Source organism: Vanessa atalanta, chromosome Z (assembly GCF_905147765.1).
Source record: "Vanessa atalanta chromosome Z, ilVanAtal1.2, whole genome shotgun sequence".
Lineage (NCBI taxonomy): Eukaryota > Metazoa > Arthropoda > Insecta > Lepidoptera > Nymphalidae > Vanessa > Vanessa atalanta.
Genome location: NC_061902.1, coordinates 5,444,497 through 5,466,851, shown reverse-complemented (window position 1 = coordinate 5,466,851; position 22,355 = coordinate 5,444,497). Strand labels below are relative to the sequence as shown.

General features: G+C 30.7%; 1 protein-coding gene across 8 annotated transcripts in view; it reads right to left on the bottom strand.

Annotated features, from left to right (window-relative positions):
• Positions 1-22,355, bottom strand: part of LOC125076315 (disco-interacting protein 2) — a 64,844-nt gene that overhangs the window by 27,932 nt on the left and 14,557 nt on the right. For 3 of the 8 annotated variants that reach the window (XM_047688413.1, XM_047688416.1, XM_047688415.1), the window contains exons 2-3: positions 16,145-16,222; positions 14,128-14,241 (exon numbers count right to left, since the gene is read on the bottom strand). In XM_047688413.1, coding sequence (XP_047544369.1) covers positions 14,128-14,241; positions 16,145-16,222 — 192 coding nt within the window. Of the gene's footprint in view, positions 1-119; positions 201-14,127; positions 14,242-16,144; positions 16,223-19,210; positions 19,270-22,355 lie in introns of those variants that run through there. The other 5 variants (XM_047688414.1, XM_047688420.1, XM_047688418.1 and 2 more) reach the window with 4 other exon arrangements.

Below are 22,355 nucleotides of genomic sequence, written 5' to 3'. Positions count from 1 at the left end.
TAAATTTTTCTAGACAGGCCCGAAACAAGAGACTGACAAGAATGACATCACACATAATATAATAATATGATCACCATGTCCATGGACAGCGATAGGTTCTTTATAGTGTTATGACTCACCCGAGTGGTAGCGACTCTCGTTGCGCGTGAGTCGTCTGTTGGTCCTTCCAGGCGGCGAACGAAGCGCCGCGGCCGATCTCACTGCGACGCGATAAAGAACCACACGTACACGTAACCACACTCACACAGGTATGTGGACGCCACAAGAGAAACCAATTTCAAATTTGGAATCGATTCATTTGCAGAAGAATGTTTTCCAATATTTTAATATATATATACAATTTATTAATTACGAAATAGCTCTTGTGTATAAAAAAATAATTAACAAAATAGCATTTCAGAAACAGAAATGTACGTAAATTTAACCACCAACCTTATCTTCAAGTACCTAAGGCGTAGTGAAATGAAGTTTTTGGAGATTGGTGATTAAAGTTACCTTTTGTTAACTACTACACTAGTCATTGCTGAATAAAATATACCTTGCCGACTAGGATCATATGTTTTTATACAATGGAGCAATCCTTTAAGTTATGACGCACGCAACCACAATTTACCGATCACGATTATTTTCTTTTCTTCTAAAATTACTATTAATTCAAATGAAACATATTTAATATATTTAATTGACGTTTCAATTTTTTTCTTTACAAAACTTTTTTTTCGTTATCATACTAATTTATTTTTATTTCGCCTTCTTACAGGTGACATTTGACAGCGAAAAAAAAATTGCAATTTTTTTCTTTGATGACATTTAGTACTTTATTTTAGATAGAGTCGTATGGGACGCTAAAAATATGGAAGCAACCATAGAGGTTGATGTTGAGAGATTAGATTCTGAGATTATAGATGAGCACCTACGATCTTCGACTGCCGTTTTACACGATATATTGAGTGACAAAAATAAAGGAGAGATCGGAAACTCTCCGCGTATGTGTCTCCAATGCGGGAAATTTTACAAAACCGTTACTTCACTTAACATGCATCTCCTTTTAAAGCATCCCGAAGATCAGGTCGTGGTAAAATGTGCTCTTTGTGACAAAGAATATCCTTCATTGATGAGCCTACAAAAACACGTACGTTACATGCATCGCTACGGTAATCGATGCAAAGCGTGTTATAGAACCTTCCCAACTACGGAGCAATTAAACAATCACATGTTAAACTGCAGCAAGATGGAAACTCCGTGCGAAGAATGCGGGAAGATATTCGATTCGGCGCTCGCTCTTCGCAACCACAGCAAATATAAACATCCGGAAAGTATGAACAACTCCTGTGAATTATGTCGGCGTACGTTCACGAGTAGTCGTAGCTTATCAAACCACATGGCAACTATACACCCTCCGAGCGCGACAAATTGTAACTGGTGCCGTCGCTCTTTCAATTCATTGCCGGCCTTACAGAGCCATATTTTATACAAACACAAAACTGACGGACCGAAGTGTGCCCTCTGCTGTAAATTATTTGGTTCGAATAATGGTCTTTATCGACATTCACGCAAAATTCATTTTACTAGTGAAAATAACTATCATTGTGGTATCTGCAAGAAGAATTTCAAAAGTGCTAATGCCGTTGTTAGGCATGTTATGGCAACGCACACAGACAAACAATCCGATATAAGAAATACTTAGTAAATAGCAGTGTTATTGTTATTATATAACATATATAATGATTATGATAATGACTTTAATAACTAATATTTAAATTAATCTTTGTTGGTGTCGATTTGTATTTGTTGATAAATTAAAGTAAATGATATGTTAATTAATTTTAATGTGCTATTTTCATCGTCAAAAGTTTTTTGAATAAAGAAAATTATCATTCATCAATTGAATTTTTTGATGCAGACATCCTTCATTAGCTGTTTAAAATATACACTATTTAAATAAATAAAATTAAAGTCAACCTTTAAATGGAAAATAACTGTTTAATTACTTATACACACATTATACACTAAATAATTCGAATAAGATGATATCAGACAATTTCAATGATACTTTAAGAGTCTAGAATTTTGCTACTGCACACATTTGCTTTAATAAATTTGTTTGTTGAAAAATGTGATATTGAAGTTCAATATGATATAATATATTTGTATATAAATAAACTTTTGTCAGTGAATTTTAAATTGCTATTTCGTACTTCAGTATAAGCCGGTGATTCACTAATTAATTCGTAAATTAATCTATGCTACCGATCCGCTCAGTGCTAATACATAATATCCGCAAACTCAACGTGCTTTTTGTAATGCGTTTATTCCATATGTACATCTAGTAATATCTTTGGAACTATTGCGAAATATAAACGGAAACTTTTACTAATGGTAACAGCTAATTACTAACTCTTATTTTTAGCATAGGATCTATAAGAGGTAGAGGAAGTAAAACGTGCCGAGGCGGTTTTTGTAGATCTACAAATCCTTTCGAACAAAATCATCCAGTATCAGTTATAGTCTCAGCAGCGCCCGGAATTTTAAAAAATTACGTACGTAGTGAAGAATTAAATTTTCTTTTACACCTTATCATTCGAATGATAGTTTAGAAGATATCATAGATTCCAAATTACGTGCAAGAAAATAATATTGTCCGCTGTGAAACGGATGGTCGGATAACGGGCCGTAACGATAAAATTTTGACCTTGACTGTTAAATACATCTAAATTTGAATTTACAAGCCGTAGAACTAAAACTTTCAATCTTATTTTAAAATAAAATTGCCTTATATTTTTCATTTGATAAACTTATATGAAACAATAAATAAATAAACGTTATAAAGTAATATACCCGCTTAATATTTTATTATAAAACGATCTTTAATTTTCTCAATTATAAACTTGCGTACGAAGCCAGTATGGGTAGCTAGTTAAATATTTATATAAGCATAAATAAACTGCTAATTATTTCAATGTTATAAAAATAAATATACCTACTTGACATAAAATAATTCTTCTTGCTAAGCGCGCTTCATATTTTCTTTATTAATATATAGCTTCCGTGATTAGTTCAGCAAGGTTTATATTATGATACATGATAACTAAATTTGACTATAATTTGACGCTTAATAGCATCAGTTAGTCTGCACACGTTAGTTTGTAAAGTGGGATGGATACAAGGGGACGTAATGATAGCAATCAGAATGAATTATTTTAGAATCACGAAAACCCTAAAGCAATGTTTAAGTAAAGTAACGAGACTAATTCAACAAATTAGTATTGTTACATTTTAAATCATATTTTGAATATAATTATATACACTTCGAAAGCTAAGCTAAAAGCGCAGTTCTTAAAATAAGCCGAGTCGAAGTAATTGCTATTGATAATTGATATATTAACATCTCATTAAGATGCTACATCTAATTAAGGCGTTGTTTATATAAAGCAATTTACTCGACAAAGATCCAGGCTCATTGAATAAATTACTTAACTGTATATATTTATTACAATAGCACGCTACATATTCTAAGGCAAGTTTACAAAATTATTTAGCGTACAACGAGAGCGCAACGATGATTGCATCGCGTGTTTGTTGTTAACTAGTATTTAATTCATTTATAAAAAAATATATTATTTTTATAGACAGGAAATCGATTCCAGTGGACGGACATCTACGTAACTCAAATCCACCACAAACATGTTTTATTTAAACTTATATAATATGCTTTTAAAAATGATATATAAAAGCTCAATATTCGATCCGTTATTAAAAGCTTAAATATGAAAGTATTAGTGTGAAAGCATTTTTATTTCAGCTATATTAGTTATGGTCTAAAGATTTTTTGTATGTTTTATCCAGTGCCACGTGAACGGCTATCGATAGGTAATAAATGTATAATTAAAAATGAAGTGTCATCTATTTATATGTTAGAAATATATAAACTTATTTAAAAATGGAAGAAAAGAAACGTGACTTTAACAAAAATATAAAAAAATAACATAAACACAGAATCGACTCCAGAAGTTTTTATATTTGGCCTGTATACTATCGATAAAATTTTAAGATATTATTCTGTGAAGAGTTTTACGATGTATTATTTTATTTCGGGACGCAACGAAATAAACTAAAAAGAAATCTCAATAGGACTTGATTTAAAATAATAGTTTAAATCAGGTAAATATTTATCAACGATCCTCTAAAATTAAAAAGAAAATAGTGGTATTAACTTATATGAACTTTTAAAAAGTCTGCTTTATTTATCTCAAATGTCGTCCGTTCAGAATTACAAAATCAATCTTTGCGGACGACACTTGAAACTACAAAGTCTCAAAAGTAGTAAAACATTGTCACTAAAAACATCTAACCGTACCATTATTTAGTTTATCTAAATTCGATTAATTATCTAATAAAACGTACTAATATAGACAACTTTTAACTGAATTCAGAAAACAAGAAGAAATACGTTATAACATTTGAATAATTAGACCACCAACACTAGAAACGCAAGCTTCAATTACTATAAATGCGAAATTTGCAAATGGCATTCACAATTTAAGCTGTTGAATAACACCAAGGTAGATAAATTCGGGATTTGTTACTCTTAAATATTCATTCACCCCTAAGACCTAGGGCCTAGTTAATAATATTTTATTAAGCGAGTTCCTTGACTTTAAATTATATTTATTAAATGTAATTAGAATAAATCACAAATTATTTATTAATTAAATTGGCGTCTGAAATTTGTCACCTAGTCGAACTAACGATGGGCGAAACTAACGACTAAAAAAAGAACATGATTAAGCTTAGAATGTAATGAAAGCAAAGGTGCGGCCATCTCGCACATGGGTGCGGAGAGTGTTATCACATTACAGCGTGTATCATCGGAGCCATAGAATAGTTTTATCAAGTTTACTTTTACCTACTTCATAAACAAAGAATGTAGCTGACTCGGCGCAGTTATTAACTTATAAGGCTGCGGATCTTAAGGTCTCGAGTTCGAAAACCCGGGTAATAAAAGTTGTGTTTGTTTTTGGGTCGGCGTTAAGTGGTTTCCCCTTTAAGCCTCGTAAATGATGTAAATCTCTTGTCCAAAATTATCTCTGATCGCTTCGGATTGCCATCTCAACGCACTAATTGCTGTGTTTTTTCTGTTATTAGTTTATTATAAAGAAAAACTGCAATGCTGTTTTTATGTCAAAACCTTAAAACAGTAGCTATCCATTTTCATTTAGATCCGACGTTAGAACGATCGAATGCCAATAATTCACTATCTCCAAATAGCAATCGTCAAACCGCCTATTAAGGATTTCCAGTTCAATGTTTAATCGCTAGGTATTGTCAAATTATTTCGTGAAATTGCTTTGTCATATTTTAAGATAGTCTCCTAGATAGATAGATTTAGATTATAGGTAAGTCGCGCAACAAATAGATTTTCATCGCGATAGATACGGAAATAATTACCCGTATAATTCGAATTTAGAAGTAATGGTAAATATTAATACAGTCAATCTCGAAGACCCTGATTACAAAACCTGCCTCGAAATATTGATGAGGATAGTGCTATGTTCCGGATTCCGGAATTTGCTCAGCGGCAATCGAGATTAAATCAAAGTGTAATTAATTAGGAATTTACTTTTCGAAATATAAAATACTGTGTTTAGTTAGACATAAATAGAGTATAACCTTCTATTAAATATTTAAAAAATATATATTAATTTAGATATTTTAATACCAATTAATCTTTACTCAGTGGGTAAAATTTGACCATAATAATAATTGAAACATTGTATTATTTATCTAGATAGTATACTACTTTATTAGTGTGCGTGTACTTAGTGGCCAACTTTTTCGACGCCTTCTCAGCTTTGAGTCAAACTAGACATGTAAATACTCAAAGATTAAAACAGATTATATGAATGTGTTTCGAAACACATATTTATTATTATTTACATGCAAAATGCAAAACGAAAAAAATAAAATCGTTTGACAAAAAGGTCTCAACTGCCTTGGCTTTTATTTATATATAACAAGATACTAACATATCAATTTAATATTATAATTTAAGAACACATTCGACATTAATATGAACTATTTCTTTTCATTTCAAGGAAATTCTCATAGAATAATTTAAAAGAGACATTATACCAAGAACGATTTATAACAGTTCAAAAGGCGACTTGTTAGGGATACTACACGAGCACGGATATGGAGTCATTCACATTTTACTGCCATGTAATGTGAAAAGATACATTGATAGTCGATGATGTGGACGTCCAATAAAGAATACTTCATCCTGATTCAAAAGATACTTCACAACGCAAAGAACCTATTCAAATTTTAAAATGATAATTACGAATCATAAATTCGAAAATATTATATTTATAAATCTTTAACAATTTATTAATATTTCTATATGCGCAATTATTAATAATGATATCCTTAACTTTAATATAAAACATAAATTAACAAATCTAAATAAACACAGTAGAAATACTACAATTGTATTGTTATAAAGTGATTAACTTTTGATAAAAAAAAATACATATACATTGTTATAATGCATAGCATCTACAATTAAAAACAAAACAATAGCAGATATTTGCAAACAATTCTTCAGACCAAATATATTCTCTATTGCTTTCGTATTATGAATGCCACACAATACTTTTAACATGGACTTGGAGATTCTAATATATAGAAAGTTTCATATATTATCGAAATAAAAGACATAAGTCTGATTACTGTTAAGTCGTGAATAGCATATCATTACTGATCTATGAAACCTTTCATATGCCTTTGTTTATTTTATTTAAATAAAGGTTAGTTTAAATTCCAAATGTATGCGTAACAAATTACACATCCGTGAAAATCTCAGCTGAATTGCGGAAATTCACATCCGCAGTAATCACAAACATTAATTCTAATTTCAATATAATTTACTTTGCCTAACTTCAAAGCGATAGTACGGTTAACTAAAATTATTTCATATATTTCTATTAATCATGTTTGTTCTGTACATCTCAATCGAGAAAACGTTGTGACGGATTGGATGAGTACCTCTCTTGAGTTGAAAATACTATAACGCGAATTTTATAAGTGACTTGAATATGAATAGTCCCATATGGCATATTCAAAGCATTGGTATAAATATTAATAGCAATGAAAGACGAGGTGTCGCCCGCGTAGATTTAAAAAAAATGGCATACTCTAATTTCAAAATGTATTGAATATAAAATCGTTTTGATATTTATTTTGATAGGAACGAATATTGGCGAAAGTGGAGGAATGGATGGTACAGTTCCTTATTTAAATTCAAAATATCGCAAAATCTTTTTCTAGTGAGTCTCTCCTCTACGATTTCGAGCGAAGGTATCTTTCAAATCTCTATTTTATAGAGCAGCCGGTGCGGCGATGGTCAGTCAGAGCGGACATTGCTTTTTTTTATATATGTATTTATTCAACTAGAATTGTATTTATTTCAATCATAAATGCAAAAAATAGTACAATGGTTCGTTTTTGTACATAGAATGTTTTTTGCCGAAGAGCACTTAAGACATTATTACCCTAATGAAACTCAGTACCTGTTTATACTTTGTATCATTGTATAGGATTTAAATTTTATCTCGGGAAATATAAGGGTTATTAAGGTAAGTCTAAACTAATTGAAAAATTCAACATCTGCGGGAACGAATTCGAGTGTGCCCACGGTGCTCTCCTTCTTTTTGTAACAAATATAAAACTATCAAACATCACAGTCAGACAATAAAATTCGTGTATATATATAAATTCAAGATTATTTTACTAAGCAATCTAAATTATTAAATGTAATGGGTATGGAGCTGCTCAAGTTATAACTTGTTCAAGTTATATAGAAATTTCGCGCTCCAGTATGCCACATTAATGTTAACCACATAAGCATGTGGCTGACATTATTAATAGATAATAATACAAAAAGATTGCCCATTGAAATAGAAATCAATTAAAAAAAAAAGTACTTAGATATTATTTGCTCGTGTCTATTTCTGACTCTGATGTTCAGAATCGATTTGAAAACGGAGAGAATCGAGGAGGTAGACAACAAGGCTCTCGACATGAGTTTATATCAACATTTTTTTTTTTATAATTTTGTAATTTAAAAATATGTATATAATGTGTACAAATGGCTGATCTGTTCAATTATTGACATTGTGAACGTCCACAGAAAAACGGCCCGCCATTATGATTACAGCCCGCTTCTGCGTTGTCAATTTACAACGCTTTAAGCATGTATAAAAATAGTTGTGCTATATAATATGCATGTATGCCTCGTGCGGGGATGATCACATCACTTATAAAACGAAGAAAATCGATTCGACATTCATACATACTGGCCAAAAGGCAATCCAGACGACAAAGACCTTTTATTTGTATGAATGAGTACTCACATTTGGTTGAGTCTGTCTAGATACGACACGTAGATATTGAATATTTTCTTATGTAAAACAGACTTACAACAATTGTAACAAAACAAATCACTATATTCTATAATTATTAACGAGTCCATCTATATTTTGAGATGTACAACATACATAAAATATTTGTGTACAACTGCAGATTATCGATGAAAGTGCTTTTCTAAAGATGCTCATACGCGGTAGCTGTAAGCGAACATAACCAAAGCCGAATAAATAATCGTTCTGTGTGTCCCACCCTTTACTACCTATATTTAATGCTTCTATAAAATGCCCGTCGTAAAGAAGCATTGCGCGACTACAAATAGACTGAACTAAATTTCTCTTTTATAGATTTATCTATCGAATGAGATTCAATAGCTGTACCAGTTTTCTTTGCTTATACAACACTTCCATCGTAAGTAATCTATAAAATTCATATTTTCACATACAACTGACCCCGCTCCCTTGTAAATGTATACTATACTGGTTAGTATATTGTAGTGAAGATTAACGATTTTCATTATTATTTACTATTTAAAACATTTAACCTATACTACATACTAAATTACATTTAGATAAAAAAGTGCATTATCGGTGTACAAAGAAAAATTAATATCATTCAAATCGTGCCTTAAACGTGTCTTACATAACACTAACAAACTCATTCATTTAGGCAGCCATAATAATATTCTATAAGCCGGACCGGAACCGAAATAAAATCGAATAAAACATTAACACATTAGTCCACTCAAAACGTCATGCCAGTAAAACTATGTTTTAAAAAAAGTATAAAAAAAATATTGAACGCCTAACTACAAAATCAATATAAAAAAGTGATATAAAAAAGAAAGTCCAGTTTAACTACGTGCTCCAAACGATTACAAGGCTAAAAGGGATTCGTCAGATTGGTAGTAGCCACTTTTGTTAAGTTGCAGTGTGTCTGTGCCTGTGTTGTGCGTGGTGTAGTGTGTTTTGTTTTTTTTTTATGAAATTATCGATAACGTTGAATATTTGCTTTAAATGAATTAGACTAAACATAAAATTAATTAACTTTAATCGCACACCTAATGCGACATTACAAGAACCAGTTCAAAGATAAAATCGTTTTATCAAGACGTAGTCTAGTGTTTAATTGTATATACGTGATTACAAGACACTTGATCATACAAGTCTCACTGGGGATCTTCAATGAGACGACATTGTTAATCAAATAACAATAAATAAAGTATTTTATTGGTACCGTCACATATTATGTAAACGGTAAACGCTGTGAGAATTAAATGATATAAGAGACAATTTGAGTGCGTTTCGCTATTATATTTACCATTTTTAAACTGGAAATAATATCGTATAAAAACATTTTTTTTACAGTTTGGCGTATTTTTCGTAGAGCAAATAATGAATCGTTGTTGACCAAGAGTAAACAGTTATGATATTATATTATATTCATTACTTTTTAATTTATGTCGATATTATTCAATTCATAGGGGGAGCACATTTATAAAGATAAAAAGTAAACAATTTAAAACGGAAAAAACGTAACTATTTTCTTTATATCCAACAGCGTAAGTTTTTTTATTAAAACGAAAATAAAACGATTATTTCAAGGATGTTATAAATACACAAAAAAAAAACAGTTTAGTTTATTTTTTTTGTTTTTTACCAAAGAAATTTTAGAACGGAAACCAATATTTCAATGCCACATATAGAATTTATTTACTATAAGTAGATGTCGTGAACTATAAAAGTTACTAAATATAAATTAGTTGATTAATTGTAAAGGAATTTATAATAAACTCAATGCAAAGTCTTATCTTGCCTACTAATTCACCCAATACCAGTTACTTATTAAGTAAGCTTAGTGTAATGCTACATTTGGAACGCAATGAAACTCAAATTTACCATTTATTTTTTTTAGGAATCTACTCGTCTGAACATTAAATTTGTACAAAAGATAGACTAAATAAAAATAAAAAAAACTAAATAAAAAATATATATGGAAGTATGAAAAGCAAAAAAACATTGGTTTTTGGTTTCAACTAAAATAGACCTTAGAAGGATATTTTATTTTAATTTTGAGACTTAAAGGCAAAACAACCGAGCGGTAGCTGATTTATATGTAATTGGTTAAAAAATAATATCTTGCTTGCTAGAAAAGTACTATGATTTACAGTAGGTTCGCGTGCTAATATGTAGTTCAATTATTTGCTAATATTTTTTAAATGTTTTATAACATCTTACTCGAAAGCACTTAAAGTTCCATTATCGAGCAAGAGTAGTTACTCTTTACTGTTTTTCAGTTAAAAAACATCACAGCTACAGTTGTATCAAAACAGTAATACGTTAGACATTGCCTACATAAGAATATTTTCAAACTAACTTAACCTTTAAATTTAACTACGGACAAAAATATTATGAATCTATGATTGACAGACTTCTAATTTCACTCACTGAAAATAACAGTGTTGTACAAATGTTTAGAAAAATAGAATAGCAACTGCTTCCACCTTCAAGTCTTAATATGGACGAATATAAATTAAATTATTTACAACAACCCAGCTGGCCACTTTAGTAATAACCGTTAGATTAAAACTATATTGTTAAACAAACAATCAATAGTGGGACAGGTCGTTAGAGATAAAAGTACGATAAGATATATGTAAGTTCTGTCAGAATATCCAACGTGATCCATATATACTGCACTAGTTGTCGCTCGCGGCTTCGCTCGCGTTTTAGGGGTAGGTTATCATGTGTTAGGCAAAAAAGTAGCCTATGTCCTCCCTTGGAGTTCAAGTTTGCTTCATACCAAATTTCGTCAAATTCGGTTCATTGGTTTGGCAGTGAAAGAGTGACAGACAGACAGACAGAGTTACTTTCACATTTATAATATTAGTAAAGATTATTCCATAATATTCAACAAAAATAAATGAAACTTAAAGGAAGCAATATATGTAATTAATACTAAACTCCCTAAGCGTGAATATGAAGCATTTCGTAATTAAATTTATAAAACTTGCTGACCTTTACAGGTCGTTACCGTTTCATAACAATAAGGAATATAATGAAAAGATATTTTTTATATTCATCTTTAACATTGTTGCTAGTTTAGTCTATGATTTTTAATTGTACTCAAAGAAAAATTCTTGTTATTTATAAAAGACAAAATTTACTTAAAAAAAGTATTGATTTTAAATTAACTTTTTTCATTATTCTAATCGAAAAACAGTGTAAATAATTATTAACGTGTGAAAAATAGCCTGTTATAATATGCAACGTTTTAAAAGCAAATCTATGTTTCCGTTTGCACAACCCGCATGCACCCTAAGCCCGCAAAACCACCGACGCGACCGAACCCCCCCCCCCCCTGTTTCCGGTTTGTCGCTGCTGGAAAACTGTCTCGATAGCTCGGTAATAATATTAGGTTGGTAATTTGATACGTAGTGGCGTTCCTGCGCAAAATATCATCAGCTTTCGACTAACTCGTACATATCACTATAATTTATATACATCTGTACACTCTATCACTTGTAGTAATAGAGACTTTGTTAGAGCGGGACGGAAACAGTTTCGTTTTTGTCACTATCATATGTTTATTGTTAGCCAGATATACGGACATCGTTCGTTTGTTATATCGTTATTTGTTATGAAGCGAAAACAGAATACGTATTTAATGTAAATATAGAACAATCCACAAGTAAAAAAGTAAATATTTAATAATTTTCAACGATTACATAGGAAAACAATTTAAGTATATTATAATGAACTGATTATATTACAATTTTAACAAGCTTACTATTGATTTCCAATGATTAATTTAATTATTTAATCGCGTATCAACGAACACGTTTATGATATCCAATTAAACCAAATTATGTCATACAATTTGCAATTGGGTTAAATTGAAAAAGTGCCGTGTATGGAGGTTGGGTTTTGTTATTAGTGCTTTTTCGTTGAATGCCGGCAAGTGCGTTCCACTTCGTTCTACTGACATACAAAACATCTCACAAAAACACAAGTCGAATAGGCCCGTAATATGAGCATGGATGTGGTTGACCGCGTCATGTTTATTTGTCTTCACCATTAGTCATGATCAATAATATTTTATTGGAGAAATCGACCATTATACCAATTTTTAAATGACATGTTTTTTAGCTTATTTACTTTCTAAGAGGAAATAATTACTAGGCCGTGTATTTTACTTTTAAGAATATAACAAAAATACACAAATAATACCGCTCGGACGCCAACAGAGAGGCAGAATTTGTAAAACAATATTGTTTGCCTTAAGCAATTAGTCTTCTAATCTTTTGGTATTGTAAATTGATTAAACTGTACAAATCTGGCGAGTTCGACTCGGGCCACGCAGATGACACAAAGAGTGATATTTGTGGAAAAGAATACAAAGAAATTCAAAGACACAAATATATCATTAATTACTGGTGTAGTTAATACATTAATTGTTGTAAAACTAATAAAATAATTGTGTAAAGTTCTTTTATAACTCTCGATTTTGCCTTTATTTTATAATCCGATACAAAATTTATCGGTATTTTTTATAGTGTTATTTACAATAATTTTATTTTTATACCCCATGACACCCTCAACTGGATGGAATAATGGGCGATCTCAAAATTAATTACTTTAGAACAAGAAAGTATTAACATTACAGTTTAAAGTCAGGTTATATTTAGTAAGGTGGTATTTTTGAGTCAGTTCTGACAGTTAATTGGAATATCTTGAAAAGGAAAAAATATATCAGATTACGTAATAAACATAGATATATAGACTTCTCGATCCGGATTAAAATTGAAAGCATGATAAACAAAGGCTCACCATTCAAGTTGTTTGAAGGTGCTATTACATTGTTCAAGAAAAGCGATAAAACCAGCTAGGTCTCGTTTCAATTTAACAAAGCAGTTAAGTGACTGCAAGGGGTCAGCGCACGCTACTGAATAGAATTCAATAATACCATCGCGGGTTAACTCGAATAGCTCAAATATCACAACATCTTTAAAAACTTTTACACTTAAATAGAAAATAGTTTTTTATGTCACGAGGGGCTAAAAATATAAACACTCGCCTCCATTTATCAGTTCTAAGTTCAGATAATTATGTGGGTAGATATAATGTTATCAAGTCATTTGAACTAGGGGGGCTATTACGGTGTGATCGGATAAAAAGCGTTAGTTCACGTGCTCTACAAAGCGGAACGTATTTACATGCGACAATTTAGCGACGATACATATTCAAGGTCTCTTTTAATGTTTACTGCAAGTTCATGTTAATGTTTTTTCTAAAGCAAAGGAAACTGAAGTTGATATCTTAGTATTTTTTTAAGTATAGCGTTGCCATGGACTGAATGTATACCTATGAAATTTGCCATAAAATGTTCTTTACGTAATTTTTACAGTAGCAACTATTACTCAACACACAGCTGTTTACTATTCTAGTCCGTGACGATAAAGATTTTTTGAGGAGTTTTTGCAGGTAGATTCAAAACGTACGCATTATTTTTACATGAAGTCATAAGTTATACTCGCAGTAATTTAAATAATAATATATTTCTTGACACCTTGAGCCTCATTAATAATTACATTAAAAATACTTTCATAATAAGAATGAATGACCGATATTGTTATTGTTTGTTTTATTGAAGTGTAATTTTTGTATAAGTGGCAACTACCAATCTGTTAATTCCCTTAGATACCTGAATGGTATCTCTTCTCATTGTGAGTGACTCGTCGATGCGTCCGTCGGTTTCTTGTATGTTGCCGGCTGCTACCGCCGTCTCCACGCGGACCACGAAGCGGCTGATTGCCTGCTGTATAATATATCATAACGCCTGAACATCATTTAGAGATCTTTCTAAACAGTTTCTTCTTCTTTGTAGAATTTCATATTTTTTGCTTAGCCATAGGACGGGTCAAATGTCATTAGCACTTTATGTAAAAATTAAAATATATGTAATTACGTGTACATATTGACATCTTAAGAGGTGAACGATGTAAAATGTTTTACCAATACGATTGACTCGAATGTATGTATGTATTTGAAATATGTATTACGAAATTATCTTTTACTTTTTCTTTTACTTCTAATTGATATTGTATTTTATAAAGTTACTTCGTTTTTAGTTGCGCAACAGATTATCATAAAGTTCGGTGACCTCGACGTCTGATAAGGGCCGAGGTGAGGACGTTATCAGGTGGCGCAATGCAGGCCCGAAAATGTCGACCTAAAGCCTAGCATTTTGAGAGGTGAGCGATCAATACGCGCTGTGCATGATGGCAATCCCTTGTCTCATGCATAAGAATAATATTTTGATTAAGATTAATTACAATATGAAACGGCTTATGTACCACGTTTTTTAAATACAAACAAATAAATATAAGAGATTAAAATAACGCTACTTCTAAAGTGAACAATTCGTACAATAATAACAAGTCTCGAATGGCAGACAAAATGGCGACTACAATAATGCACTGAATAAATAGGCAGTTACAATTCGAAACAATGACACTGCTGTGACTCAAGTGCTAACAATGAGAAATGAATTAGTTTTATATTAATTTCGTCTTATAAAAGATTATTTCTTCATTGAATACAATTTACATCGAAAATCTCTAACGCATTGTTTTAACAGATTTTAACAATTTAAACAAGGTTATCTGGTAAAAGCTTTGAAAGTGTTTTGTCTATACTTTAATCGGTGTCTTTAATCTAGCTTTTATAACTTATTCTTAGACAACGTGTATCCATTATTCGAGCACTTTCATTGCGAACGTGAAAATATTAAAATTTCGCATAGAGCAATAAACGAACAGCCGGAATAATTGTATACGCACCTCATCACGTTTCACCTCGGGCCAAGGTTTTAACAATTACGGTTTGTATTTATACGCGAGTTGCACTGCAAGCACAAAGCTGAACCATTAATGAGTGCCAGGTATCTAGTGTAACATTACGTGCCATTACGATGATATAGTATCGTGGTGATAAAGTGTGGTTGTCGTGCGTGTGGGGTCACCAACTAACTAAACCATAATGTAAAATATAAATATAAACTAGTATACATGTACAAAATTAATATGATATCGTAATCAACGAACGCTGGACCTCGTTTATTAATTGTTTAGATTTCCACCGACAGATTTTTTACACCGCGTGAGAGCGAAGGTCGACCTCGTTATTTTAATGATTTCTACTACCGGAGCATTAAAGTTACAATGGCAATAATGTTAGCAATCAAATTAATATTATAAAGAACGTTTTTTAGTCTTATTTAACTAATACTGATGTTAAAATATCCGTTCTGACAAATGACAAGATATAATATGTGTTAAATATAGTTTATGATGGTTCAATGTACGCGTGTTCTAAATTCGAACAATCGGAGAACAGATTCAAGATGGCCTCTTCGTTTGACCCTCGTTGGTGAAATAAGACTTGAGACGTTAAGGTTCCGATAGTTTCGCGAGTGTCCAGCATTCATCGACGGCGACCAATTGACACTTGACCCCGGCAACGCTTCTGTCGCGACCTTGGACTCGTAAGTACTGGAGATATTTCGTTTAACATGTGACGCCATCAATTAAGTATAAGTAACTCGAATTTCGAAGCGAAACCAGTACTCACGGGTCAAGAATAACATACCTATTACGATTAGTTCAGGCAACAGTGTTAGAAGCGTTTATTTGCATCATTAAACATCAATATCACCTTACCTTGGGGCTGATGTTGTGCGACGTACGGTGCAAGAAGTCGTGTGCGCTTCTTTTCATAACCCTTTTGTGTGATGTCACCTGTGAAAGATAACCATACATCAGCTCTTAGGCGATATTGAATATTGTCAATATGATATAACATAAAGCGAAGCGAGTATTCTGAAGAATACTTCAAAATAGATTAACACAAAACTTTCAAATCGTTGTTATTGTAGTAGCTTATTGTTTTGAAAAACTAATTTCAAATGAATAAAAATATATAAATAATAGTATCCCTTCGATTATATAACCAATTCTTTTAATGGCACAAAACATGAAATTTATATTTATTTTAAAGTATATATGTCGCCTCAGTAACAGACTCTTAGCTTAAGACGTAAGTACCAAAATATTTGAACAATTTACAAACTGGATAATTCTTTAAAAATGTAGTGGAGAGAAATCACTCGACGAGTTTACTTTGCTATATCGAAGTATTTGTACATAGCTAAACCTTGCCGTCTGTCTAGTCGACCATCTAACGAAAACGTACAAAAACGTCATATCCCAACAAATATTTAGATGACGTCATGTAAAGACGGCAACAACATTATTATTTAAGATATTAAAATTAATTATTCGGTTTTTTAACAACCAGAACCATAAATATGTATATATGATTTTATAACTTAATTTTAACGTTTATATTCATAAGCTGCTAGTAACATCGTGAGGGCACTATGCAGGAATGTTTGTGACAAATCAACTTAGTGACCCCTCTGGCGATAGTTGACGAGCTGATATATACATAAGTTCCATTTCTTACGCTCTGCAGAAATCAAAAGACAAATCTTGTAAATAGAATACAATAAGATAACGTCGATGCGAATTGCAACCGCTTTTATAATGTTGCATAAATTAGACGAGTGTTCCTTTAATATCGATAGTTGATTTTAAAATAAGAATTTATGAAATGTAATTAGTATATCTTTATACTGACTTAATTATCGATGATACATACGATGATAGTTTATCGATAAATGATTCTTTTTCGTACCTAATGTACCTAAATTTGACAGTGGCAAGTGAAATAGTAATAATGGATGTTTTTATACAAATTTGTTAACATAGTTAAAGTTGTAGATGTATAATCATTTACATTCATTCACGAGATTTGCTTTATAACAATCGATACGTCTGGACGATTTTTATAAGTTAACATTTTAGTTTACACAAGTCGCGACACATAAGTCAGATGATTCAATAGCATCGAAACATTCAATTCTCACTTGTAGTGAGAAATAAAACTAATCTAGTCATACGAATTTAATCATACAACTAAATAAAAAAATCATAATTTTATTATAGATATATTTTAAATATTATTTAAAATATATTAAAGTACGACAGTCAAATTAAATATTATAAAAAGCTTTTTTCTTCAACAAATCTTACTACTATCTACTTGGTGGTAGGGCTTTGTGCAGTCCGTCTGGGTAGGTACCACTCATCTTATCAAATACTCTACCGCCAAACAGCAATACTTAGTAATAGTGTTACAGCTCAAGCGTGAGCGAGCCAGTGTAACTGAACAACACAAGGACATAACATCTTAGCTCATGAATGATTATTATTTCTTACAGTGTCAATGTCTATGGGTGGTGGTGACCACTTACCATCAGGTGACCCACATTCAGGTCCGCCTACCAATGTAAAAAAATATATATTCTTCCTGATTATACATTCTTAAATGATACGATTACTATCAATGTTTTAAATGTGTTAAACAGCTCATGCTTTCAACTTCAATGTTTTGATATGAATTTAGTTTATTGTATGTAGTATATGTATATAAATATTTTACGTTATATAATCAAATTTAAACAAAATATATCATCTTTATTGCTTCTGTACATGCTCCAAATATTGTTGTGGCAATATCCAATTTCAATTTCCAATTTATCGAGTTTTTGCAGAAAATACATACATGGCACAAATATTCTTTCTTTATTCTTTTTATAATAAAATAGTGAATGAAATATAGTTTTGTATAAAGATAGCGCGATTGATATGAAGTAAATCAAAAAATACTTTCTCGCATATCGCTATTATCGTTTTTAAATAATATTTTATAGGTCTCCGTTATATTAGAGTTCGAAAAGTAGAATCTACTAAGAAATCTTTATAAGAATCACAATAGTCACTCTCTTTGTCAAACAAAATTACATAATCATATACAATTAAATGTAATACTTTGTTTCCATAACATTCTGCACGGTTATTATAAAAATTATATAATGTTGTATCGGATATATTATGTCCTAAGAATTCATGTTTTATAAAAATAATATTGAAATCTATTAAATGGTGAGTTAAACATTCAGTAAATATGTTTTTTATTAAACCCAACCAATATCTAATATTTGCGTTTTATTTTTAATTTAATAAATTTGTGTATCTTGTAAATAAACGCGCTTCAATTAATCAAGATTTCAACTTTATTGCGTTAATATTCTCATTCAAGTGTTGTAATCCACCAATGGTATCGATGTTAAATTAACGATTTATTTTTTAAATCTATTTTTAGTATTAATTTAATAATGAAGTCATATTAACAATTTTAAAGTTCTTCGTCATTCAATAAACGTAAAAAAATGTCATATAGCTAATAAACTAATAATAAATAATAACACGAACCTTTATATCCTATCAAAGAAGGGCAAACAATGCTTTTACATATTATTGCAATAAACAATTTGAAGAGGTAAGTGAGAAGCAAATATTTTAAATGTTAAATTAAGTATAAAAACACAGTTTATGTTTATATTTATATAACAAGTTAATTTGTTTTAGTTATATAATAGACAACATTAAAATCGGCTATCAAAATAAAACGTCGTGAAATTGTTATTTCTTTTTCCCTTTAAAGTACGTTATAGTATTAAATAATATTTTTATATTATACTCACAATTACCTTTCATTTAGCTGGTTGCATCATAGTATAAAATTACGGAAAAAAAAATACAAAACCGCGACGTTAACACCAGATAATAATAAAAAGTTATCAATAACAATATAAATATTACCTTTTATTGTACACACTCAACCACTTTATAATATTAGAATCATTTTAATAAGTACAGAGTGACACTTCTTCCATACTTGTGGTTAATTAGTCACTGTAGCAGAATTATAGATTCAATTAATTGGAACGTTTCCGCAGTACTGCCAACTTTCGAGATTTCAATATACTTATTAATATAAATCAAAGGCAGGCACACATACAATTAAATAATGTTTATCTCACAAGCAACATAAACTTCGGAATTTTAAATATGAAACAATAAATAGTTGTATTTTTAAGATGTAGGCTTGCCTCCAAAACAAAAAAAATATTGTTGTTACCCATGGTGGAAGTGCAAAAATCGTTTCAAACGGAATTTAATAATCAAACCAATTTGTTCAAAAATAGTGTCGCAATTGTGACCCATCAGTCGAAATGATATTATACAATGAGATCGAGACAGCCCTTTAAGTCGACCGGTCCATTGAATACGTTATCTGTTGCGGCTGATTTGTGCAATCACGGTAGTGACTGAAGCGTATTTGTACATAATAATTATAATGTAAGTGAATGTCCTACAAGTTGGCTTCGGTATGGGTTTTCGTTAGCCTAACATTCACTTGTTTTGTCCAACGTATATCGGTACGTTTATTGAAAATTTTTAAAACTATCTTAATTGTTACAAATGAAATTGTTTTTTATTACTGAAGTATTTAAGCTGATAATCCGTTACGAGGAATACAGGCGACATGAATTGCGTGTAGTATTGTTCGTGGCAGTTGACCTGAATTTTAAACTGACTTCCGATTTTATAGCCTCATTATATGCAACTGTTGTCTGTCCGTTTGATTATTTGTTGTTCGTAGTCCAAACAATAACACATTGACTTTCCAGGTATTGAAATCGTAATTAAAATATCTAAGAACGTAAAGTCGCCTAGTTTAGTAGTTATTATTATATTCATCATTTAGCTTTCGAACTACTCTATCTAATGTATTGAGTATTTTCAAACTAATAAAACATTACTAATGTGGTTACAAAACAATTTTAAATGTTTGACACCCCTGTGTTTTTTTTAAATATTATCAAATATATAAGTAAATGTAAAAGGTTAGTTTTATAAAGGGTTCTGAATAGACTGGGTGTATAAGAATGTTATTACACCTTATAAGTCATTAGGATGATTATTGTCACGAAATATTTTTGCGACTGCATCACATTTTATCTTTATTCATAATGACTGTATAGATTCTTCGAAGCCGATCGATAAAAAAAATGATAAGATATTAGTTAGAATAAACGAACTACTGATAAATATCAGGAGTCATACAGAAAAAATAACGAAAATCTATGTAACCAAATAATTTCGAAGAAGTTTTTCCGTCATAGATTTATCAGAAAAAATTACTAGTTTTAACATTAATATTTGGTTGTTTTGGAAATGTTGCATTGGTATATTCTCGATAACGTAAATATGTAAAAATAGTGTCTGTTCCGAAGCGTGCTTGAAATACATTTTTCAAGTACATACACAAGAACAAATATTAGCAGAGCGTTACTAATGAAAATAACATGAATCAGGTAAAATATTAGAAGTGTATACTCACAACTGATTGAAAGCAGCAAATTCTCTTTATATTTGCTATTTTTAAGTAAAATTGTTCAGGGAATTTTAAATCCAGGATTTGAATGTAATATTACCCATCTGAGTCTTTTTAGTTTTGCAACACATTTCGATAATTAATATTCTTTTGATAATTCATAATACATAGAGGAGTGATATATATTTTTATGATGAATAAGACAACGCGAGAGACTATTGATAATATTTTAAAGAATAATATAAGAGAGCATGGCACTATTTTATTTCTGTACCGATGATTATAGGAACCGAGGAGCAAGTCAAGGAGGAAACATGTCAGCTTGCAACATCCTAATACTTTGAAATACTAATTGCACAGAAGCTTGCGCAGAAGCAGAAGCACAGAAGCAGAACAATAAAATCCAAATCCATTCCAATTTGGCAACATAAAAAAATAAAGTAGCAAATCAATCAAATCGTCATTTTACAGAACTACATCAAAATAAAGCTATCACCGGTTCGGAGTGTAGATTCTACGGAGAAGAACCGGCAAGAAACTCAGTAGTTACTCTTTTCCAACATTTGAAATTCTTCTCAATTGAACAAAATGCACACAGCAATTTAAAATCGCCTTTTTATTATTTTTTAAGTTACATAGAACATAAACTATTATAAAATTTTATATTGCCTTCGTTTTGTACTATTGATAATAAATTTTAGCCTCTGTAAATAGAACAAGAATTTCAAATTTGAGCAAAAAAATACAAATTTATTTCAATATATATACACAAAAGTTTTAAAATTAATGAAATGTGATAATTTATTTGACATCTTACATGTACTAAATTTTAATTAAACCAGCGAGGGCGTAATGCTCGATAAAATGTTCTATTAATGCTCGGGTGTAATTACAGTTACCACAAAATATTAAGTGTGGTTTGATAAAATCAATAACTTCCATTAGAGAGTTATTTATGTTTCAATAATAACTTCAACGTATATTATATTATCAAACTGAACAGAAACTGCGGAAAGCTTAAAATTAAACCTTAATGTTAATTATAGCGATTTCGGTTGCACGCTACAATGAACAAATATGAATATGTTCAAGTTTCTGCTCTTCTCTCATAGATGCACACAATAGGATTTTCTTCAGCTGAAATGATTTACTTTGTTACGGAAGTCAAACTAAGACAATACAAAAGGCAACCCGCCTTTAAGCATTGACTCAGTACGATGCCTTAAAAAAGCTTTATGTTATCCCCCATCGTTGGATATAAATTAACACAATAATATATCTCATTCATATTTTTTGAACTAGATAATGCTGTATTTAACATTAAGTTACAATATTTAAGAAGCTCATATTTAATTACATTTTACGCTAATCTAAGTTTCTCTGAATAGCAAAAATGCATTTAAATTATGGCGATTGGGCTTAGCCAAAAGCAGACTACGTCATGTATACATAAACCTATGTTAGAAGTCCCGAAGCAGCCACCCTGTTTCATTATCGACCAGCCGTGAGGTAGGACAAAAGGAAGATCGGGTTTGGTGACAATATATAAAAATATTTTAAGCCAAA